Source organism: Dendropsophus ebraccatus, chromosome 1 (assembly GCF_027789765.1).
Source record: "Dendropsophus ebraccatus isolate aDenEbr1 chromosome 1, aDenEbr1.pat, whole genome shotgun sequence".
In the NCBI taxonomy this organism is placed as follows: domain Eukaryota; kingdom Metazoa; phylum Chordata; class Amphibia; order Anura; family Hylidae; genus Dendropsophus; species Dendropsophus ebraccatus.
In genome coordinates, this window is record NC_091454.1 from 76822919 (window position 1) to 76848603 (window position 25685).

General features: G+C 42.0%; 1 protein-coding gene across 1 annotated transcript in view; it reads right to left on the minus strand.

Moving 5' to 3' along the window:
* Positions 1 to 24897, minus strand: part of ALDH1L2 (aldehyde dehydrogenase 1 family member L2) — a 39062-nt gene extending 14165 nt beyond the window's left edge. The window contains exons 1-14 of the mRNA XM_069973721.1: positions 24831 to 24897; positions 17857 to 18001; positions 17176 to 17410; positions 16700 to 16865; positions 14614 to 14715; positions 12397 to 12486; positions 12181 to 12315; positions 8966 to 9091; positions 8720 to 8811; positions 7249 to 7393; positions 4048 to 4167; positions 2625 to 2752; positions 2047 to 2197; positions 1631 to 1701 (exon numbers count right to left, since the gene is read on the minus strand). Coding sequence (XP_069829822.1) covers positions 1631 to 1701; positions 2047 to 2197; positions 2625 to 2752; positions 4048 to 4167; positions 7249 to 7393; positions 8720 to 8811; positions 8966 to 9091; positions 12181 to 12315; positions 12397 to 12486; positions 14614 to 14715; positions 16700 to 16865; positions 17176 to 17410; positions 17857 to 18001; positions 24831 to 24878 — 1754 coding nt within the window. The 5' untranslated portion in view covers positions 24879 to 24897. The remainder of the gene's footprint in view (positions 1 to 1630; positions 1702 to 2046; positions 2198 to 2624; positions 2753 to 4047; positions 4168 to 7248; positions 7394 to 8719; positions 8812 to 8965; positions 9092 to 12180; positions 12316 to 12396; positions 12487 to 14613; positions 14716 to 16699; positions 16866 to 17175; positions 17411 to 17856; positions 18002 to 24830) is intronic.
* Positions 24898 to 25685: the final 788 nt, after the last annotated feature.

Below are 25685 nucleotides of genomic sequence, written 5' to 3' on the forward strand. Positions count from 1 at the left end.
CGCCAGACGGAATGGCCTAAGAAACATTCCGCCAGACGGAATGGCCTAAGAAACATTCCGCCAGACGGAATGGCCTAAGAAACATTCCGCCAGACGGAATGGCCTAAGAAACATTCCGCCAGACGGAATGGCCTAAGAAACATTCCGCCAGACGGAATGGCCTAAGAAACATTCCGCCAGACGGAATGGCCTAAGAAACATTCCGCCAGACGGAATGGCCTAAGAAACATTCCGCCAGACGGAATGGCCTAAGAAACATTCCGCCAGACGGAATGGCCTTAGAAACATTCCGCCAGACGGAATGGCCTAAGAAACATTCCGCCAGACGGAATGGCCTAAGAAACATTCCGCCAGACGGAATGGCCTAAGAAACATTCCGCCAGACGGAATGGCCTAAGAAACATTCCGCCAGACGGAATGGCCTAAGAAACATTCCGCCAGACGGAATGGCCTAAGAAACATTCCGCCAGACGGAATGGCCTAAGAAACATTCCGCCAGACGGAATGGCCTAAGAAACATTCCGCCAGACGGAATGGCCTAAGAAACATTCCGCCAGACGGAATGGCCTAAGAAACATTCCGCCAGACGGAATGGCCTAAGAAACATTCCGCCAGACGGAATGGCCTAAGAAACATTCCGCCAGACGGAATGGCCTAAGAAACATTCCGCCAGACGGAATGGCCTAAGAAACATTCCGCCAGACGGAATGGCCTAAGAAACATTCCGCCAGACGGAATGGCCTAAGAAACATTCCGCCAGACGGAATGGCCTAAGAAACATTCCGCCAGACGGAATGGCCTAAGAAACATTCCGCCAGACGGAATGGCCTAAGAAACATTCCGCCAGACGGAATGGCCTAAGAAACATTCCGCCAGACGGAATGGCCTAAGAAACATTCCGCCAGACGGAATGGCCTAAGAAACATTCCGCCAGACGGAATGGCCTAAGAAACATTCCGCCAGTCGGAATGGCCTAAGAAACATTTCGCCAGACGGAATGGCCTAAGAAACATTCCGCCAGACGGAATGGCCTAAGAAACATTCCGCCAGACGGAATGGCCTAAGAAACATTCCGCCAGACGGAATGGCCTAAGAAACATTCCGCCAGACGGAATGGCCTAAGAAACATTCCGCCAGACGGAATGGCCTAAGAAACATTCCGCCAGACGGAATGGCCTAAGAAACATTCCGCCAGACGGAATGGCCTAAGAAACATTCCGCCAGACGGAATGGCCTAACAAACATTCCGCCAGACGGAATGGCCTAACAAACATTCCGCCACAAGGAAGGTCCTAAGAAACATTCCGCCAGATGGAATGGCCTAAGAAACATTCCGCCACATGGAAGGTCCTAAGAAACATTCCGCCACATAGAATGTCCTAAGAAACTTTGTAAAATTTCCTCCTCCTTAGTCTAAGGAGGTTCATTTAAATTTTATGGTATATTCAAAGGATATAAGGACCCTTATTTATCCACAAAGTAGAGGTTCAGATGCATATCCACATTGCCTTTCAGTCCCTGTCTGGATACAGCCACAACTAGCTGTCTCTTTTTTCCAACAAGAGGTAGGACTCTAGGACTAGGACTCCAATTTTATAGGAAAGAAAACCTCTTTTTATCATGCACTTACCCGAGTGGCTCCTTCTTAGTAAATGTTAAGTTGCGATTTGGACGAGCTTGATTTATTGGAATAGTAGCTCCCTACAAAATAAATAGCATAAGGGGTGCATTTATTAGACGCTAATGTATAATGTACACCAGGTTCCTGTACATATTCTATACACTTAGGATTCCTAAGATATGGAGCATTCATTTCTGTGGTTAAAAGGATAGAATGGAGCAGACTGTATCATTTTTCCATACCACCATTTGCATTATTATTTTACACCATTTCAAGTTGGAATAAATATTTGCCTTGAAAGTGCATAAAAGACAGAGCCGCTAACTTGTTTTTACTTGACCTGAAAACTATGACATTTTATACAAGATGTAGTCATGCAATAAATCAACAACTAAACCTAATAAAGTAACTATAAAAACTCTTGCCTGAATTTTATCGCACCATCCAGCGAAGTACCTGAAGGTCTGCACTGACATCCCCACATGGGTCTTCAGAGCCAAGGTGTACACTGCCCCTGAATCTAGAGCTTCAATAGTGGCTAATTCTTCTTGATGCTCTTCCATGAGATCTGCAAGTCTTGTGTTACAATAAGGTGTATTTATTATGTTCATATCCCTACTGTCCTACTTATAGTCAGAAAATGGCAAATGCAATTGTAGAATGCCTGCATATGACCATGACTTCTATAAACTGGGACAGTGAAAGGCTGCCGCATATGGGAATAGGGGAGGTATAGTCCACTCTTTGGGTGACTCTAGAGTATCCATTCTTCACTAGAGAAACGTATGATTTAACAGTCAGGATCACGCCTTAAAAAGTGTCAGTGCAATTCACCCTTATTCCAAGGCTTCTCCCTTTCTCTCATTTCTAATAATCTCTTCTGGAATTTAACCAGCTTCTAACTATTGGAATTGGCTCTTAAACCTGGCTAAGATTTGTCCACGCCTGCATTAATAGTAATAAAGTAACGTAAGGAAGCCAAGGTTATGTAGCACGTACTCACCTGTACAGTACTCTACCCCTATCTCGAGCGTTCATTTTCCCCCATTCACCATTTTCAAAGGCTTCTTTTGCTGCTGCCACAGCTTTGTCTACATCTGCTACAGAGCAATATGAGACTTTGCATAAAACCTATAAGCAAACAAATATATACATAGTTTATTAGTGTACCTTCTATTAAAAGTATTAGATTAGTAAGGACTGGCAAAGTCAAATACAGCTGACTACTATATTCAAGATCTCTCTAAGTCTGTGCTACACAGAACTGAGTATTTGTAACACAGTATGCCACCTAGACCACCTTGGGAAGGAAAGCTGAATGCAGTGTGTATATCTTTTTTATTCTCCTTGCAGAACACATTGCTGGAGCTTAGGGAGGTAGGTAGTCACAGTGTAGCTGCAAAAGGATTTACCGGAATACATCACCTAAATAATTTTTTATTCCAATTTAGTAAAAATAAAGAAAATTCCCGGATTATTTTAAAGTACACAGTAAAATGGAAAGTTAGAAAAAGTTGCCATAAATTCTTAAAAAATATATCTGCCAAAAATTATTTAAACAAATTAGGTCATTTTCAGGTCCCTTTAAAGTGTATTTGTAATTATGGACACTGCCGGATCAGTGGTAAATCCCACTCAAGACCATAATGCATGCAACCTTTATTCTGATCCAAAGGGGGTTGTGCACATTATGGTCTCAGCATGTTTATCGCCATGGATACCCGAACTTCCGGACGCAGAGTGGAATTCACCGCTGATTCGGCAGCAGCTGGGAAAACAGGTACACTTTAAGTTCCCAATCCACACATCTGCTGGGGAAGAAAAAGTAGCACAAGGTCAGGGAACTTTGTACACAGAATAAAGACAAATATCAGCTGCTGGTTACACTCACACAGCTATCACTGCCAGTTCAGCGCCCCAAAGGCATATACTATACGGCAGCAAAAATATATACTTTTACCTGGCTGGACCAAGCATAGCATACACTGCTATTTTGCAGGCCTCCAGAACATAGACAGATGCACTTTTGGAGTTCCACTAAATAACAGTTTATGCTTACAAATGAACAGAACATAGTCACTAGTAGACTATGTTTGGTCCCCTGAACTCAAAAGACCTGGTAAAGGAATGCTGCAGTATACATTAGCCTACTGTCCTGCCAGTTTTCTGACATACACCACAATCAGAGGGTCATTTTTAGATGTGCACATAGTCCTTTACCAAAATGGTTTATATCACTCTAAGAATATGTATATTGTATACCAACTGTACATATACAGTATAAGATGCCCAGGTTATATCAACATTTCTATGAGTATAGCATGTTTTTTTCTGTTTTCCAAATCTGTTTGCCCCATAGCTAGTTGCACCATGTAGTCAGAAAAATACTGTGTGTATGCGATAGAAAATAAAAGAAGCACACTTACTGATCCATCTGTGGGATTAATAGTGTTATAAGTCTTTCCACTGTCAGAGTCCATAAACTGCCCATTAATAAAACACTGGTATGGCATCTTCACAGTCATATTGTTCACATTTAATGTGGCCTGTGGATAAATATATTGAACAGACAGGCGATCAGGAAATGTATTGACATGAACCTACATTTTATAGGGAGCTTCACTACACACTTGGTTCAGCGAGGTAATCATTCACCTAAAATCTACTCTGCTTATGTTTCATGTTTAAACTAAACAGGCTGTAGTGGTTATGGCAGGAAGCCAATGGCTGTGCCAATGTGCTGTACCACCAGCTCTAAAAGTATGAGTACATAGGCTGCATACACTAGGAAACACTTTCTAGACTTTTGGTTTTAAGGTCATCTACAATCTCTGATTATATACAGTTTTCCTATGAGGATAATAGATACTAAGGTTTACCCTCAAATTACTGAACATACAGGTTTTCAGTGAGGGTGAGGAGAACATACAATCAGCATACACAAAACAAGCCTTATGTAATGTACAAACAGTAATGCTAATATTTACATAATGTTACCAGAGCAAGCGATTATAATAATAATAACTGCTTGCGGTGCAAAGGCTGCCACACCCAGTCACAGTGACAGATATCTTCCCCCTGGCTACTGTATATTCTAATAAGAACATACCATACAGCCCTACTGCTGCCACTTAACAGAAATCAATGTATAAAGAAAAAAGTATGCACATATGACAAATGGTTGCGCTACTCCGGAGTTTCCAGTAAACAAACGTGATTTATTTAGTCCATAAACAAGAGCAATACAGCAGTGACGTTTCAGTCCTTTCAATGAGGACTTTTCTCAAGCTAGTGAGCACACTTCCCTCTTGGGGTTATATATCACACAACCACACACAGGTGCAATCAATTATTCATGTCACATGATCACAAGACGTGTTGTAAACATTATTGTGCTAATAAAAATACATCATTACAAAGTGTCAAAAGTAAAAAAATATTTAGTGTTATTCAATATATAAAAAGAATTTTCTGATACACAAGTATCTTAGAAAGTCCAAAAAAGCTTCATACAAAAAGAGATGGGCAAGAGTGTTCACTTCTCCGCGTATTTTCCTCTGCCAATAAGCAAAAGATTTTAGTGTTATGCCATCCACAATAAACGCAACTAGGTGCATGTCAGTCTGAATAGCATCTTGTAATTCACAGCAGCCGCCGTTGAATGAATTGAGACCCGAAGCTCGGAGGCTTGTGGACATGTATTAGTTGTGACCACTGTGGAGGGCTCACCTATTAACACAGCTGCGTACAGTAAGGATCTCTCCCACCATCCGCAAACCAAAGATCATCTGGACACTTATCTGGGACTCAAAGTGGTCCCCATACGGACACATTTTGTATTAATTTGAATAACACTAAATATTTTTTCACTTTTGACACTTTGTAATGATGTATTTTTATTAGCACAATAATGTTTACAACACGTTTTGTGATCATGTGACATGAATAATTGATTGCACCTGTGTGTGGTTGTGTGATATATAACCCCAAGAGGGAAGTGTGCTCACTGGCTTAAGAAAAGTCCTCATTGAAAGGACTGAAACGTCGCTGCTTTATTGCTTTTGTTCATGGACTAAATAAATCACGTTTGTTCACTGGAAACTCCAGAGTGCGGCAACCATTTGTCTTATATATAGCCAAGCACCAGCGGATCCTGGTACTTTTGCTGGCACCCACCTGCAACAAACAGAGTGCTGCGATTTGTTTATATTATATATATTATATATACACTCACCGGCCACTTTATTAGGTACACCATGCTAGTAACGGGTTGGACCCCCTTTTGCCTTTAGAACTGCCTCAATTCTTCGTGGCATAGATACAACAAGGTGCTGGAAGCATTCCTCAGAGATTTTGGTCCATATTGACATGATGGCATCACACAGTTGCCGCAGATTTGTCGGCTGCACATCCATGATGCGAATCTCCCGTTCCACCACATCCCAAAGATGCTCTATTGGATTGAGATCTGGTGACTGTGGAGGCCATTTGAGTACAGTGAACTCATTGTCATGTTAAAGAAACCAGTCTGAGATGATTCTAGCTTTATGACATGGCGCATTATCCTGCTGAAAGTAGCCATCAGATGTTGGGTACATTGTGGTCATAAAGGGATGGACATGGTCAGCAACAATACTCAGGTAGGCTGTGGCATTGCAACGATGCTCAATTGGTACCAAGGGGCCCAAAGAGTGCCAAGAAAATATTCCCCACACCATGACACCACCACCACCAGCCTGAACCGTTGATACAAGGCAGGATGGATCCATGCTTTCATGTTGTTGACGCCAAATTCTGACCCTACCATCCGAATGTCGCAGCAGAAATCGAGACTCATCAGACCAGGCAACGTTTTTCCAATCTTCTACTGTCCAATTTCGATGAGCTTGTGCAAATTGTAGCCTCAGTTTCCTGTTCTTAGCTGAAAGGAGTGGCACCCGGTGTGGTCTTCTGCTGCTGTAGCCCATCTGCCTCAAAGTTCGACATACTGTGCATTCAGAGATGCTCTTCTGCTTAACTTGGTTGTAACGGTTGGCTATTTGAGTCACTGTTGCCTTTCTATCAGCTGGAACCAGTCTGCCCATTCTCCTCTGACCTCTGGCATCAACAAGGCATTTCCGCCCGCAGAACTGCCGCTCACTGGATGTTTTTTCTTTTTCGGACAATTCTCTGTAAACCCTAGAGATGGTTGTGCGTGAAAATCCCAGTAGATCAGCAGCTTCTGAAATACTCAGACCAGCCCTTCAGGCACCAACAACCATGCCACGTTCAAAGGCACTCAAATCACCTTTCTTCCCCATACTGATGCTCGGTTTGAACTGCAGGAGATTGTCTTGACCATGTCTACATGCCTAAATGCACTGAGTTGCCGCCATGTGATTGGCTGATTAGAGATTAAGTGGTAACGTGCAGTTGGACAGGTGTACCTAATAAAGTGGCCGGTGAGTGTATATATATATATATATATATATATATATATATTATATACACATATATACACACACTTTCTAAAGTACCCCTTTAAGAAATGAAAATTACCATTTTCCTCCTCAAATCTTATATTGGTGTAAGTTCAACAAACACATCAGAATGGCACTGTGTAAAGAAGCAGTTACAATAACACTTACATAATCTATAATCATTTCTTCTTTATCTTCCCCCCTGAATTTCTTAACTACCATCTGTATGAAGTCTTGGAATGTGGTGGCCATGTAGACATCTTCATTCTGTAACTCTAACCCAGCACATTTCTGTTTGATTTCTTCCACTAACCTGTACACAAATAAAAACATATACAGTATAGCTATAAAGCTATAAAATACAGTAATCACCATAATGACATAGCCACCAGTCTCTCCCCAGCCGTCCATTTTATCATTATTATGAGCAACATTTTTAGCAAGGCATGAAGAGTTAACATTATCTTAAATGGGGTTGTCTGGTGATTTATTATTTTTAAAAGTGGTAAGACAGCTATAAAGGAAACCTCTAGAGGGGTTGTCTGGTGAATTCTTTTCAATTTTAAGTGCTCAGATTGGGCTAGAATAATTAAGGTTATACTCAACTCCTGCAGTTTTCCACCACTGCTGTACCAGTGGTGGCCAGTCCCCACCACTTCCTGCTCCTCATGACAGCAAGGCCTGTAAGAATGGCAGTGGCTAGGGATCACAACAGGTAAGGCTCGGTTCACACTGCGTATTTGCAATCCATTTTTTTTGCAATTGTGTGCAATATGGATCAATTTTTTTAATGGATACAAAAATGAGGTTGACTATGTTTTTGTGTATGTTAAAAAACAAACGGAACCGTTTTTGTTCGTATATTTTTATAATGGAAGTCAATGGAAAAACAAATCAAAACAGACACACACAAATGCATCAGTTTTTTGCAAAAAATGGATGGGAAAAAAGGAGATTGCAAATATGTAGTGTGAACCTAGCCTTACCTGTTGCGATCCCTTGCCACTGCCATTCTTAGAGGCCCCGATGTTCACCACTTTTATTGTTCATACAAGTCCATCGGCCAACTTTGCAAATCACTGGCCACAGTGGTGACCTATCTCATTTACTGGCCAAGTAGGTAATTTCTTCTGTCAAGAGGAGGAAGCAATGAGAAATGGGGACTGGCCACCATTGGTACAGCAATGGTGGGAAACTGCGGGAGTTGAGTATAACCTTAATCATTCTAGCCCAACCTGAGCACTTCAAATGGAAAAGAATTCACCAGACAGACCCTTTAATCAGGATAAGAAGAGTTGTGACTAGAGATAAGCGAATTTGCCGAAGTTTTGGTTCGTATGAACCTGAACTATCGGCTTATGATTCCCACTGTCTGCCCACTTCGTGAAAAGGGGGGATACAGCCGCCTGGAAAACTGGGATACAGACATTGGCATAGGCTGTATCCCAGTTTTCCAGGCGGTCCTTAGGCTGTATCCACCCTGTTCACGGAGGCTGCAGACAGCAGGAATCAGAGCCCTGACAGCAAACACTAAAAGATAGTCAGTCTAGCAAAACGTGTGGCCATCTTAATGTATAAAATATTAAACTAAAAGGCATTTCTCTTCCACAAACCTGCTATTCTTTACTAAATCACTGACCTGACAACGTCCATAGATGCAGCTCCAGATTTAAAAAAGTCTGTTGTATCTTCAATCACAGCAACATTGCTTAGTATCCCCTTCCAAATATCCTATGTAAGTAAAGAGACATCTTATGTAGGAATGACTAATACAGGACCCTGTAGGATGAAGCTGACTTCCAAACCAAGACTACTGGTCCACATTCAGAAGTCATGCTGAATTCTCTTTATTAAAAATAATTGATTTCCCTGCACTACAGCTTACCCTGATGAGAGACTCCATGGCCTTTTCCTCCTCTGTCAATTCCAAAACTGTAACATCGCCCATTGAGAAGTAATTGGATGCAGGAATCATTTTTCCATCTTCAAACTGAAGATTTCTCACTATTAACTGTAATACATAAAAATATTAAAACAGTGCAACAGGTAACCACACTGATCTCCACAAGATTGAGGAGATTTTGACCAGTTGTGTGTTTTTTTAAAGTAACTGGGACACTTTAATACTTGCATATATTGTTCATTAGAAGGTCCTAAAGGTAGTATATGGGCAAGATGCTTTTCAGATAGATGTCCGGGGGAGGGGTAAATAGGAAAATAACAGACACTTACCTTTCTCATGTGTTGCCACAGATCCACTCAGCCAAGCAGTGGCTATAGCAGGACACTACTGCAACCACTGGCTGACTGAGTGGCCCTTTGATGTCACGTCCCTGAATTGGGAAGTGTCACACAAAGTGGGCTACAGCAACATAATACCAGTTAGAACCAGGAAGGTAAGTATAGACAGCTTATTCTGATAACCAAAAGCTGAGCTGTGAGTGGATACTAAATGTCTGGGGCAAAAATGTGTCTGATTTTTGTTTGTGATTTTAGCCATTGTATCTATAGCAATTCATCACAGTATTCAATATTTCCATATGCTGATAATGATTATACAACTAGACAAACAAGGGGTATTCCTGGGGTTATAATGCCCTGGCAGGTGCTGCACAGAAAAATAACATATGCATGTATAAATTTGCCATACGCATGTATAAACCTAGAAATGCTGGGGCAGGGAGCTCAATGAGAAAGGTGAAGGCAGGGAAGTAAGAAAGGTAAGTATATGTTACTGTAATTTGTGGCACCTGCCTGGATATAATTGCATTTAAAAAAAAACTAAGTAAACACCTTTGATACCCCTTAAATGCCTAAATATAACAGGAAACTCAATTTTACCTACAAAAAAAAAAATGATATATATATTCTACAGCTGGATGCAGAAGTATCTGGACAGTGACACAATTATTATAGTTTATCCTTCTTCAATGTGACTGAAGTGTAGACTTGCAGCTTTAAGTGATTTAACAAAAATCCGAAATTTAAGTGTTACTTTCACATCAACTAAAATGAAGCAAACAAGTCAAATTTGATTGACAATCAGGGAGAGACGCTCTGTGCTGTGCACTCCCCTGGCTATGTCTTTACATCGCAGTGGATCCCAGGAATACAAGTGACAGTAACGCTTCAACTCTAAGAATTACAGTCATCTTTTACACAGTCAAAAGTAATCAGACAAATAACTGATAAGTAGTGTCATGGTCTGGTGAGACCAGTTATATCAGTATTTCATGACAAATTAAGGCTGGAAATTGATTCCAAGTGTTGAATTCACATTTGGTAGCTGTGTGAACTCTATGTGAACTCTCAATATGTGCTTCAAAGAGCTAGTAGCAATCCTTAGGCTTAAAAAAATTTATCTATTAGACATAGAAGAAAGTTGCCAAATCGTAATGGTGGAACATTCTTGAAAAGAAGAAAGGCACTGGTGAAATCTGCTGCACAGATATGGCTACAAGTCTACAATGAAAAGGTATCATTGTGTATGTAAATATAGGGGATTTATCTCAATATGCTAACAGTAACACTCAAGAAAAGAAAAGCCAGATAAGTAAACTTTGCTAGACAACATCTAAAAAAGCTGTCCAGTTTTGAAACAAAATTGTATAAACAGACAAAGCCAAAATTAACCTGTGCCAGAAAGATGAGAAGAAAACCAGGTGAAGAGAGAAAGGAAGGGTTCATGGTTAGAGAGGAGCTAACCCTGAGCACACTTGGGTTCAACCAAATTTGAGCATGCAGCTTTGATTACAGGTGGGTGAAGAAGATGGATGCAGCCTTTAAAGAGGACCTGTCCCCCCGCATAGCCTGCCCAACCCCGCCAGTGGAGCCCCTTCCACGAGGTCCCGCTGTCGAGTAATCGCAGTCGGAAGCCATGTTGATTACCAGAGAGGAGTCTGACGTTCATAGAGAATGACTGCTCCAGTCATTCTCTATGGATGTCGGACTCCTCTCCGGTAATCAGCATAAAATGTGCACAGAGCTTCCAACAACGATTTATCAGCGGCGTGACTGGGTCCAGGAGCGGGACTTTGTGGAAAGAGTAAGTATATGGGGCTCCATCGGGGGGTCAGGCGGTCTCTGCCCCGACAACTGGGGTGACAGGTTCCCTTTATGCCTTACTAACACGACCAGTGAAATTGTCTGCGGTTGCGGATCAGAATTTTTGGGGCCCATTAAATCTTGTGTGTATTCATACCATCCGTGCCACGATCCATGCTGTGATAAAACAGCACAGGTAAAAGTGCCGAGGCAGATGGCAGCACAAATGCCCCAATAGACTTCTATGCGATACCGCTCCTGTCACACACACCCCTCCATCACCACTCCTGTAACCCACTCCTGTCATCCTCCCATTCCTCCTCCAGACAACAGCAGCGCCTCCTGATCCCCAAGCCAGCGCATCCCCTGGAGCCAGGACATATTGACCTGAACCAGCAGCACAGCGCCTATTGCGTGCTTTTCACTTGCTTGGAAAAAATCTAAATGCAAAAAACACAGAAACAAGTAGCAACTGAAGGGTTCCAGGCTTCGGGCAATGATTGGCTGTAAAGTATTTGCATCCAAGTATTAAACATAATCCTTAAAGTTATAATAATTTTGGTTTATCCAACTACTTTTAAACCTATGGAAATGGAGGCACTGTGTAAAAAACATTTGTAATTTCTAGAGTTAATGCAATATTGCTAGCGCTCTGGAATTAAGGGTGCTTTATAAATAAATAATAATAATAATAATAATAATAATATTGTTGTCAAACTTCTTTTATTAAAGTCATAAGTCTATACTTCAGTCACATACAGATGGCTTTGTTTCAGATCTATTGCAAAGGATAAATAATGAAAATAATGTCACTGTCCGAATAATAGAGCAAGCTGTATATGTATTGCCAAGGCTCATGGGGCACTTTGGCTAGTACTCACGACAGAACAAGCATAGTTTGACATGGCGCAAGGAGATTACGTTTTGCCACTGCTGGAGAACCACAGGGCACAGACCAATGCCCTAGCATGTGTTTTTATACAATGACTATTTGATCAGGAACATTTTGGGTGCATTTTATTTCAACCTCTTAATGATATCAAAATAATATCTCACCATTTTCCCATCTTTTCCAAAGAGAACTAGTCCATTCTTTGTGACAAGTCCTGGTCTGGAAGCCCCTTCAATATGCATTGGTTCACCGGTGGGCACTGCACCCTCCAGCAAAGAAGATCCATACAGTGTAACCATCTGGGGAAACAGTTTAAAAAGAATTAAAATCCTGCTAGATCGGCCCTAAACAGGAATACAAGAGATTTTTAGAGTACATACCTGACCATTTAAGACTGTCCATGCCCCAGGAACTTTATCATGTCCTCGGATCCAATTATGCAGGGCCTCCGCAGAGTTATCCCAACATACCTAGCCAATTTAAAGTGAATTACAAAGTGATATAAATATAGACTGATTTATTATTATATATGCATGCGTGTTACTGTTTGGTTTTTTGCATGCATCCATTTGCTAGTTTCACTATTTATTTAGCACATTATGCTCTCTCTATAGAGAGAGAGCAATGAAACAGTCTAGTTGCATTTATGATTTGGAATTATACCTATCCAAGTGATTCTTTTCTGTGGGGTTTCTCTTTTGCTTTTTAATGTATTCTTTATAGTTGTGATCATGTGGATGATTAAAAATGAATTTAATATTATGTTGTTGTCCTGTGGTTATAGATTGTAAGCTCTCTCAAAGCAGGGCCCACACTTGTCATGCTTGACTTGATTGTTAAATGTGCCTTTCTGTAATGTCTGAGTTTATAGAGTCTGAGTGCTGGCCAAAAGTATTGGCACCCCTGCAATTCTGTCAGATAATACTCAATTTCTTCCAGAAAATGATTGGTAATAATATCTTCATTTATTTTTCTTGCAATGGAAAGCCACAAAAGAGAATGAATAAAAAGTCAAATCATTGATCATTTTAGTTTCCGGTAACCAGAACTTGTTTGGATGTTAGTCGGGGTTCTTTAGCCACCATCTGCACAATCTTTCGTTGAAATCTCTAAATTTTTCTTTTCCGTCCACATCTAGGGAGGTTAGTCACTTCTTGATGACACTGCGCACGGTAGACACAGGAACATTCAGGTCTTTGGAGATGGACTTGTAGCCTTGAGATTGCTCATGCCGTCTCACAATTTTGCTTCTCAAGGCCTCAGAAAGTTCTTTGGTCGTCTTTCTTTTCTCCATGCTCAATGTGGTACAGACAAGGACACAGGACAGAGGTCCGAGTCAACTTCAATCCATTTCAGCTGGCTGCAAGTGTGATTAAGTTATTGCCACCACCTGTTATGTGCCACAGGTAAGTAACAGGTGCTGTTAATTACACAAGTTAGAGAAGTTTCACATGATTTTTCTAAGGGTGCCAATACTTTTGCCCACATCCTTTTTATGTTTAGTGTGAAATTCTATCCAATTTAGCTTTTTGACAATTCTTTTTGTGGTTTTCCATCGAAGACAAATTGAATGAAGAGATTAATACCAAAGCATTTATGATTGCAATCATTTTCTGGAAGAAATTGAGGATTTTCTGACAGAATTGCAGGGGTGCCAATACTTTTGGTTAGCACTGTATATAAACACCTCCTAGTATTATAAAGTGCTGCTTAGAGGGGTTATCCAGTGAAAATCGTTTTCTTTCAAATGAACTGGTTTCAGAAAAAGATATAGATTTGTAATTTACTTCTATTTAAAAGTCTCGAGTCTTTCCATACTTACCAGCTGCTGTATGTCCTGCAGGAAATGTAGTTTTCTTCTCAGTCTGACACAGTGCTCTCTGCTGACATCTCTGGCCGAGACAGAAACTGTCCAGAGCAGCAGCAAATCCCCATAGAAAACCTCTCCTGCTCTGGACAGTTCTTGTCTCGGACAGAGATGTCAGCAGAGAGCACTGTGTCAGACTGAAAAGAAGACATTTCCTGTAGGACATATGGCAGCTGATAAGTATGGGAAGACTTGAGATTTTTAAATTGAAGTAAATTACAAATCTATATAACTTTCTGAAACCAGCTGATTTGAAAGAAAAAGATTTTCACTAAATGACCCCTTTAATATGTTGGCGCTATAAAAAAAAATAATTATGATTATTATTCTAATACAACGATTTAAGTAAAATGTGAAGGGATTTTCATAAGAGTACTGTATTTATGTTGGGTCAGTGACAGTTATAGGGGGTGCAGAGGTAGTAGTCACACATTGATCCTGGTGCTTGAAGGGATCCAAATGCACTGCTACCACATAAATAGACACCAGTAATAAGAATGGCACATGTAACACGATGGCCTGTTACACAATTTGGATTGGAGCCAAGGAGCATTAAGTTACATCTCTGGTTAGTGTAATGCCTTATGTCTGTAATAAATGTACTAAGCTTGCTCAATAGTCATATAGAATAAACACAGATGACATTTACTCCAAAAAGAGCAGATAGACATAGACTTGTGTCATGTTACATAAAATATAGCATGCACCATACTGCAGTAATGCTGCGTACCTTAGCATTCTCCTTCTTTTGAATTCCTTCATAGGTAGCCCCATCTTCTGGTTGGCCTATTCGAGGGGCCTTCCCATCAGCAATTAATTGTACAGCTTCCACCTGGGCAGCAAAAACAATCTTCATGTAAATCTTATAATGTATAAAATATATTGCAGACAATGCGTGCAAGTAAATCTAGTGGACAACCATAATTTGCATCCATCTATGATAAAATGGTTATGGTCGATTGGTTTGGCAGTGCTGGCAATTTTCATTAAATGGCATTTTTCCCTCCTTGTATACCCCCCTTCCCTGCATCCACCCCCTGCTTGTATACCCCCCTTCCCTGCATCCACCCCCTGCTTGTATACCCCCCCTTCCCTGCATCCACCCCCTGCTTGTATACCCCCCCTTCCCTGCATCCACCCCCTCCTTGTATATCCCCCTTCCCTGCATCCCCCCCTTCTTGTTTATCTCCCTTCCCTGCATGCATCCCCTCCTTGGTTAAACTTGATGGACATGTGTCTTTCTTCAACCGTATTAACTATGTAACAGTCTTGTAGGAGTTCCCAGCTGTGTTGAGCACTTTTTTTTTACTTTTCCTCCACTCTGCACTCCAACTCATCCCAAACTATCTTAAGTGAGTTTAGGTCAGGTGATTGTAGGAATATGCCATCCACACTAAGGAATTCAGGAGAATCACCTGCCGCGGATTCTGCAGCTTGCCCCCGCTTGCATCTCTGCTGGTCCCATAGGCTTCATTCTATAGTTTAGCAGATTCTGCCATCCACCCAAAGAATGAGCGGAATAATTCTTCGGGCAGACGTCGGAATCTGCCAAACCATAGAATGTAGCCAATAGGACCAGCGGAGATGCATACGGCCGAGCTGCAGAATCCGCGGCGGGTGATCCGCCGGAATTCCTTATTGTGGACATACCCTTACGCAGCACTCCATCCCTCTCCTTCTTGGTAAAATAGCCCTTACATAGCCTGAAAGTGTGTTTGGGGTCACTGTCCCTTTTAAGGGTGCCTTCGCACCTACCGGATCCGCAGCAGATCTCACTTCTGCGGATTCGCAGCGAGATCAGCTGCGGATCCAGTATCAATTCACCCCTATGATAGCACATACTCGCAGCGGGATTGACATCCCGCTGTGAATATGTGCTTCAACCCCCCGCGTCCACAGCCCCGCGTCCGCATCCTCCATCCCCAGCCGCATCAGCCCATCCCCGGCCGCATCCAGCAGCCCGCATCCCCCATTCCTGGCTGCATTCCCCCCATCCCCGGCCGCATCCTGCAGCCCGCCGCCGAGAGCACACAGTACCTGCTCGGTGGCACGGCTGCAGTGAGGCTGCCGGCTCCGGTCCCGTTCAGATCAGCTGAGCGGGACCGGAGCCGGGAGCCTCACTGCAGCCGCGCCGCCGAGCAGGTACTGTATGCTCTCGGCGGCGGGCTGCAAGATGCGGGCGGGGATGGGGGATGCGGGCGGGGATGGGGGATGCGGCCGGGGATGGGGGAGATGCGGCGGCAGGGCTGCGGGATGCGGCCGGTTAAAGCACATATTCACAGTGGGATGTTAATCCTGCTGCGAGTATGTGCTATCATAGGAGTGAATGGTACCGGATGCGCAGCGGTTCTCGCTATGAATCCGCAGAAGTGAGACCCGCTGCGGATCCGGTAGGTGTGAAGGCACCCTTAAGATAAATGATGGTCCCACTAGTTCTGTTTTGTATAATACTTTTTATTTACTACTTAATTATACATGTGCTCCTTTATGGTTTCATGTCCTCTATACGAAGATACAATGTAGAAAAAAAAAACAATAAAAACCATTGGTTGAAAAAGGTGTGTACAAATTTTTCAGTGATAGTAAATGTCAAGAACTACAGAGGGGACCCTATCCTACCCGATGAGCTGCCTGCCACCTGACACATTCAAGAGAAGAATGAATGGAGAGGGATCCATGCATCTGCAAAGCTCTCTCTATTCACCCATTCTCAACATAGAAGTGGGGCTCTCACTCGTCAGGCATTGGTGACATGTCCCATCCATACTTCATAAATGTCTGAGACCCATCATAAAGAACTGATAAAAGGCTCTTACCATAGCTTTCACTCCTTCGGGAAAGAGAAATCGGTTGTAAAGAGAGTCTACAGTATCATTGGGCTCTACATCACAAACTTTCTGCAGCAGAATTGGTCCTGTATCCAGCCCATCGTCAGCCCAGAAAACAGAAAAGCCGGCCTTTTTATCTCCATGAATCAAGGTCCTGTGGATAGCATGTACATCACATTTTTGCTCAGTTACATATTACATTATTTTTTGCATTTTTTTAACCAAATGTGAAAAAAATCCCACCAGAGTAGGACAACCTCTCAATATGATAAGATTTCCTAGCTGTCCTCTTAAGTGAACTATTTGACATGAAATAAATACTCAAACAGGCAAAAATAAAGTTATAGGTACAGGGGCCTTAAAATTTGCTGAATGGATCAAACTGACATGTATGTCAGTACAAATACTGGAATACATTAAATCAGATTTTTGGCATTGTACCACTTTAAAATAAGTGGGCTCACCAATTTATAGCTGAGGCTCCTCTGTGACGAGGCAAGATGGAAGGGTGATAGATGATAGATCCATGCTTAGGATTATCAATGACGTCCATAGGTATGAACTGGGAGCAGAAGGGCAGAACATTAAGCTCAGCTCCAACAGACTTGTAGGCTTCTACGACCTCTGGAATAGATTTCCCTTTAAGTCTCCATCGGGGGAACTTAAACACTGGTGTGCCATCCTTTTCTGCTGCCACCGCTGAAACAGAAACGACACAATAAAAATCAATTGTCACTGTCAGATCTGGTACAAGCTCTGATTGATTGACAGCTGTCTCCCTATAAAGTCATTAAACTGGATAAATATACAGTATATGAAAATAAAACAGAGATATATGCAGTCAGATTTGGCAGGGAGGGTAATGGGTGGAGGCCCCAGGTACGTGACCCTCATGTTCTTTCTAATTTTTGGCCTTGCCTACAGATACGGCTAGTATCAGCCAACAACAGCTATTTGTCCTGATAGCAAAACTATAAAATTTCTGCTTAACCCATGTAGTAAAGCCCCAATATAATATTTTTCACATTAAATGAAGTGTCTAAGATTTTAAAAAAAAAAGCCTGTGGTCAGTTATGGGCAAGTTAGAAGCTGAATTACATATAGTGATTCCACAAGAAAAACAAGTGACCAAGCAGAAGACTTACCAAGAGGATCTGCCTTCCCATCCTTGTCTGGGACTGTGAAAACTCCCACCACTTTATGTCCTTCCTTGCGTAGGTTACTATACACTTCCTGACCAAAGACACTCTGACCAATAAGAGCTAACCGGAGCTTATTCTGATAGTAAACCTGTAATAAAGACAATTACAGCAGTCCTTAGACAGTCCTGAAATTGTTATACTAAAGGGAACTGTTAACTATAAAAAGCAGCAGCAAGTGATAGGCAAATCAATGTAATACAATATTCCGCAGATTCTATTGCGCCATATCATATATAGTAATGTGACATACTGACAAGCAAGTGAAAAGAATGCAATATTGTACCAGGTTCTAAAAACAACATTCAATGAAAATCAGGAAGTAAACCGTAACTACTTCCAAAACAACATAACATATGTTAATACAGAACAATATACTGTAGATGACCAGATATGAACTTGGTTGTAGTAGGTGGACACTTGCTACGGCCAAAAAATGTCACCGCACTGCACAGTTTGCATCTAGCTAATCGAAGACACTGAATGGCTAATACACCCATCATCTAATACAAAAAAATATTAGATAATTAATAAATAAAAGGCTGAAAATAATATAAATGTTATTAACAAAAAACACAGGCAAATCGTAATACAGTACCAATATGTTTGACATATGCATTCCTTGCCAGATGATTTCTCCATTCGTTTGCTGCATATGCATTCTGTAATATTTACTTGCAGAAGAAAATCCATTGTTATATATGGAGCAGAATGATCTATTCTTCTTATTTGAGAGCCTTGTTTTGCATTTTTTTGTAATTTTCTTTTATTATATCACCAGAATACAGGATATCACAACTTACCAGATATGCTCACTACGTCACAAGGTGTCTCTTCAATGTTCTGATATGCTTTATCCATTTAGCTCAGAGCCACTGCTCTCCTTATGGAGGAAAGAATAGCTCTGAGCTAAATAGATAAAAAACTGCACACAAGATGAAAGGCCCTTTACAGTCTAGGAAAGCTTCTTATATAGAAACTTATAAGTAACTACAAGGTTGGTCTAGTTCTAGGTTATTGACATTAGTGATTGTCTAGGAGTGGCTGTTTTACTGGCACGATAAAAGGCTACGGCACACCAGAGCCAAGGCATTTAAATACTTGCACTTTCTGTTTTTATAGTACCATAAGGAGAATGTGTCCCTAAAGCAACTAAAATTGGGGTTACTTAGTTCTCACCTAGTATGAAATCATTTTCCAGGTAATAACTACATGGCAAATTAAAAACTATTGTTTCTTCAAAAATAACACATCCCCTGAAAATAAGACCTAGTAGAGGTTTTGCTGGATTGCTAAATATAAGGCCTCTCCCAAAAGTAGAACCTAGCAAAAGTTTTTGTTTGGAAGCATGCCCGCCAAACAGAACACCAGGGCATGCAGCCCTGATTCTTTTTAGTCCCGCTGCCGTTGTCCCCTACCTTCACCATCTGTTGCAGAGCAGCTGCGCACAGAACTGTCACTTGCCACCAACCCCGTTCTTCCCTTCCGCGCCAGTCACTTGTAAATGTGTAGGGAAAGCATCAAGAGGCCCATCATTTGCCACCATCCCCGCTGTCCCCCACCAGATGTAGAGCTGCACAGTCTGCTGTTATCCCGTTGCCTGCTACCATACCATACACTGTCCCTGCTGTGCCGAGGTGAGCTCCCCCTGGTGGCCAGAAGCTGGCTTACTGACCCTCTGTCCCTGCTGTGTTGTACAAGTGTGCTGCAGTGAGCTCCCCCTGTGGCCGGAAGCCATCATACCATGCACTCTGTCCCTGCTGTGCATGTGACATGTGAATTCCTCTTCATGGAAAAATAAGAAATCTGCTAAGTGGATCCACTAAGACATCCACTAATAAGACTGTCTTATTTATATATTAAAAAAAATGTAGGATGGAAGGGTCTACTTGTCTAATCCATCCATCCATATATTGTACTGTAATAATGTTTCCGGATCTTTGGAGATAATCTTACTTTAGCATTAAACATATTGCACATAGTCCAAATTAATAGACATAGACTTATAGACATATTCTTCATCATACTTTATATAACCAAACACAAATTGCTGCCTGGGTAATGAGATTATAATGGATCAGATATAATATGTCTGGGCGCGAACTCTGGGTCCGCTTCATTTACCAGTTTTCGCTACAAAAATTATACTGAAACATACACCAGGTCTGAGCTGGTGTAGGTTTCAAACTTTTCGCATGGACGGGCTCCGTGCGATCGGGATTTATGTAGAGGCAATGCGCCTCTACATAAATCCCCTGAGCTCCGGAGCTGCAGGGACATTTGTAAGCCTGGCGTAAAAAGCGCCAGATTTCATAAATATCCCCCTATGTGTTTAGATTGCAAACACACGGAAAAACAAGCAGGAAAAGCCGCACTTAGGGCAGTCCTCTCCCGGCTCTGTGTCATGTGATGAGATGGCTGCATAACGGAAGTCTATGGGGCACGTTTCTTCACACAGACACAGAGCGGGGAGACGATCGTGAAGCAGCTCAGAATCGAAGCCATAAAAACATTTGACATGTTTCTCTGACATATCAAAAGTTTTTTTGGTGACAGGTACACTTTAATGCCGTATTAGATTGGCACTTGTTTTACAAGCCTATTACACTCCTCCATAATCTGTAGATTGTTTGTGCAGCCCTAGCGTTAACCCCTTCCCCCATCATACATTCTATGTCTTTATGCTGCGTTTACACGATTATCGCTCGAACTTTCGCATAAACGATAGCATTTGAGCGATAATACCGTATAAACACAGCAAACGATCAAACGACGAGTGACAAATCGTTCATTTTGATCTTTCAACATGTTCTTAAATCGTCGTTCGCTGAAAATGCGCAGATCACTTCGTGTAAACAGTCTTTCACCGATTTACCCTATGTAAAAGATGGGCTTAAGCGATCTTAAAAACAATCGCAATAACGATTTTTCTTACAAATTTTCAAACAATTTTTCTAATGATTTATTCGTCTAAACACTGATCGTTATAAAAACCAAATTGTTGCTTTAAAAATCAGTTAACGATCGATTGGGCGAATTATCGCTCAGTGTAAACGTAGCATAAAGGGAATCAATCAGCATTATTGTGCCAATATGGTTCCCAGCTGCATAGTATAGATCTACTGTGCAGCTCATAGAGCATACCAGTCACATCTGCAGCGGTAGCTTTACAAAGGAGAAAATGATGTTTTATTCTGGCTCGCAAGGCCGGGAGAGGGGCAGCAACTAGCCATCTGGTCGGAGACCTGTTAGATGCCTCTCTTCCTGTCAATCATCCCCGCAGAGCACTCTGACAGGCAGAGAGCCACAGTCACAGGCCACTCTCCGCCCAGAAGACTAGTTGCCGCCCCTCTCCCAGCCTTATGCTGCGTTTACACGAAACAATTATCGTGCAAATTCGCACGATAACGATCGAATTTGAATGATAATCGTTTGTGTAAACGCTGCGAACGATCAAACGACGAACGACAAATCATTCATTTTGATCTTACAACATGTTCTAAAATCGCCGATTTCACCAATGTGTGATATAGGCTTAAGTAATCGCAAAACAATCACAAAACGAATTTCCGTACGCTGATCGTTAAGAAAAAAAAATCATTACTCCGGCATCGTTAATCGTACCAATTATTGTTTAGTGTAAACGCAGCATTACACACCGTAATACAACTCCTTTTTCGCCAATGTAACGTATTGCTGCAGATGCAGCTGGTGGCCTTAGGGGGCTGCACAGTAGATCTATACACTGCAGCTGGGAACTATATCAGCACAATTGTGCTAGTTGGTTCCCTTTAAAGGGTGCTCCAGCCTTTTCAAATTTTCTATAGTGCTACATAGAATATAATAAGCATACTAATCTTACCTAGCCCAGGGTCCTCCTGCACCATCTTCAGATCCCCTGCTGAATGCTCCAGCCACTACTTCAGAGATGCACTTGTCTCCTCCGTTACAGCATGTTGAGACAATCACTGACTGAAGCGAGACAGCACCGTGGCCAGTGAATAGCCAAGTGGGCTGTCGCTGACAATGAGGGTCCTTCTTGGAGGTAGTGACCAGAGCGTTCAAAGGGGGACCTGAAGATGCAGGAGGAGGTCCCTGAGGGAGCGAGGTTAGGAAAGAACAGCATTATGTTCTATGCAGTTCCAGCACTATAGAAAAATATAGCTAAAATATCTCTCAAGTAATAGTTTTTATTTTTCTGTCGTCACCTGCCAAGTAGTATAACTTTTTTATTTTGAGGGGAGCAAATCTGAACCATTGGTACCATTTTGGAGTAGTATGATTTTTTTTAAATTTTCCTAGCATTTGTTTTGTTATCTTCTTTGTTGTCCCACTAGGGGACTTATACAGCGATCAGGAGATCGCATTGGTCCTCTAGTGCAGCATATTGAGCCTCTCAGCATAACGCTGACAGGTGATATACCCGGCCACGCAGCAGACAGACAAATATGCCTCCACGTTAAGGGTTAATCTAGTAGCAACAGAGGTTTCCACATTCCTGTGTGCTACAGCAGGGGCCCGGCTGTCATACAGTGATCCCTGCATGGCAGACCCACTGTGAAAAGACAGCGACCTAGAATAAGGGTGGTATTACACGGAACGATTATCGTTCGAAAAATCGTTAAATCGTTCGGATTTGAACGATCATCATTTCGTGTAATAGCAGGCAACGATTCAACGACCAACAAGAAATCGTTGATCGTTTAATATGATCCGGACCTATTTTTATCGTTTGATCGTTCGCTCATCGTTCGCATATCGTTCGGTAGAATAAGAATTCACAGCTGAAACGTACGCAATAGCGACGACTAAACGACTGCAAGAACGATCATAAATAACGATCATCGTTTTGTGTACTTGGGCGATCGATTCCAGGTCGTTTGCCTTAGCGGTCGTTTAAGATCGTTTATCGTTAGTCGTCGGAAAATTGCTTGGTGTAATAGTACCCTAAGGATCCTTAACGACCACTGTAAAGAGGGACATCTGCAGTCATCAGCAAACTTTAGTATCGGACGCTAGTCATAAGTCTTTTTATTATTGAGTTGATCGTCAAATAACCTATTTGACCTTACTGATAATGTCAGTGCAATATTAAACACATAGGGGGAGATATATGAAAGGGTGTAAATATACACCTGGTGTAAACTGCCCACAGCAGCCAATCACAGCTCAGCTTTCAGCTCTGGTAACATATAAGAGGAGCTGTGATTGGTTGCTCTGGGCAGTTTACACCAGGTGTATATTTACACCCTTTCATAAATCTCCTCCATAGGCTACAGTGCATGTTGTGTATAAATGGAGACATTTTACAATATATGTTATGCATAGAAGGAGGGAGTTTACAGTATATGCCACGTATAGATGAGGGGTTACACTGTATGGTATGCATAGGTGAAGGTGAGAATTACAATACATGTTCTGTATAAATTGAGGAAGGTTACAATATATGTTATGTATAGATGGAGGGGTTACACTGTATATGGTATGCATGTTATGTACAAATGGAGGGAGGTTACATTATGTAATATAATATAATATAATTTTATATAATATAAAGTATGTGATATGCATATGGAGGGTACAATGCATGTTATATACAGATGGAGGGGTTACACTGTATGTTATGTATAGGTGAAGGAGTGAGTTACAATATATGTTCTGTATAAATGGAGGAATGTGGAGGGAAGTTACAATATATTATGTAATATAAAATATGTAATATAATATTATATAATAATATAAAACATGTAATATACAATATGTTATGTATATGGAGGTTACAATGTATATTATGCATAGAGGGAAGAGGTTACAATATGTTATGTACAGATGGAGGGGTTATAACGTATGTTATGCATAGGTGAAGGGGGAGTTACAATGTACATTCTGTATAAATGGAGGGAGGTTACAATATATTATGTAATATACAATATATTATATAACAAAATATGTAATATACAATATGTTATGCATATGGAGGTTACAATATATGTTATGTACAAATGGAAGGGGGGTTAATGTATGGTATATACAATATACGTTATGTATAGAGGAAAGAGGTTACAATATGTTATGTACAGATGGAGGGAGGGTACAATGCACGTTCTGTATACAGAGAGGGAGGTTACAATGCATGGTATGTACAGACGGAGGGAAGTTGCAATACGTGTTATGTACAGATGGAGAGATTACAATATATGTTATGTATACATGAAGGAAGGTTACACTGCGTGTTATATACAGATGAAGGGAGGTTACAATATACAGTACGTAAGCATGAAGGGAGGTAACAATGTATGGTATGTATACATAGAGGGAGGGCCTGGAGGGCCCAAAGCTCCCCGTTCTACACTGCGTGTCTCACACTTCCATTTATAACTGACTGAAACAGACACCTTACTGGATGATAACGTCAATGATAGGAATAACAGGAGGGCAACTTTTTTTTTTTACTGGGTAGCTGCATGCTCTATTCTGCCCAACCAAGAAGAAAGTTTCCTAATGTCCCCAATGGCATCGGCTGCTGCAGGCAATGGGGGTGCTGGGGGGATTCTTCTATAAAACATTAGAACAGAGTAAGATAAAAATACACCTGTGTGACCAGGTCCATTGGGAATACAGCATTGTACATGGCATCCATTGTATCATCATTCATACATATAATTACTGTATTCTAGACAAATCCAGCAACATATGCACCAACTACAACAAACAGCCTTGGCCCCAACCCCAGCAGCTGGTCACTGTATACATGTGGTATATGCCACAGCACACATGGCTAGCTCCATGGGATTGGATGTGGTCACAGCTGACAACCATCTAGCCTCAGAGTCCTTCAATCACAGAGACACATGGCTGGTGGGGTTATATGTAGCCAGTGCCAGCATATGTGCATGCCAGCTCAGTGCCAAGTTACTCACAGCTGCAGTGGAGAACTTCCTGAAGACCTGATTGGCAGCCCACAGCATTGTTAGAGGTGGTCGGCGGCAGATGACCCCCAGATAGCAGGAGACGAGGAGAGAAATCACCTACAGCCCTGTCCCTGGCTGACTGCAGAGCCTGACAAACAGCAAGGACCAGATCCAGCCTCGCCACGCCTCCACCGCCAAGCCCCGCCCACTGTCCTGTCCATCATTCCCACTGACAGCGATCGCACATTGCTGCAGCAGGGCTTCTCACGGGTGCGTGGCATCAGGTCACGCCCACCCGTCATATAGACCACGCCCCTAACCGTGAACCTGCTACGTCTACCATGTTGCTACGGAGCGAGTGATGCAACCTCCATGGAGGCGGGAGTCCTGCTTAGTATGGGCAGAATCACGGGCCGTGTGAAATCCTCGTCAGCCGTCATCCTGCGCTGTATATGGCATCAGCATGGATGTTATTTGTAGTGCACCGAGACCAGGAGCGATAGGGACATAACTGTAGGCCCCAATGTTAGTATGGGCAGTGCAGGGGCCATGCCATAGATATTATTACTGGGGCCTAAACCTGCTCGGATCACAGAGAGATCCCCCACACCTGCCCATCAGGAGAGGCCTGCAGCCCATCAGCATGGACCTACAATAATAATAATATATGAGGGAATTACAAGTTACAGTCTGTGCGCTGGAGCCATGCTGGAAACACAGTCCAGTCTGTAGTCGTCACAGACCAGAGCACATTGAAGAGGATAACCATTTACTCGTAATTATCTGCTCATTCTGGACCAACTGGGAAATTGGGCCGGCCTACCCTGTGACTGACAGTTGTCTAAAGGTGCGTTTACACGTAAC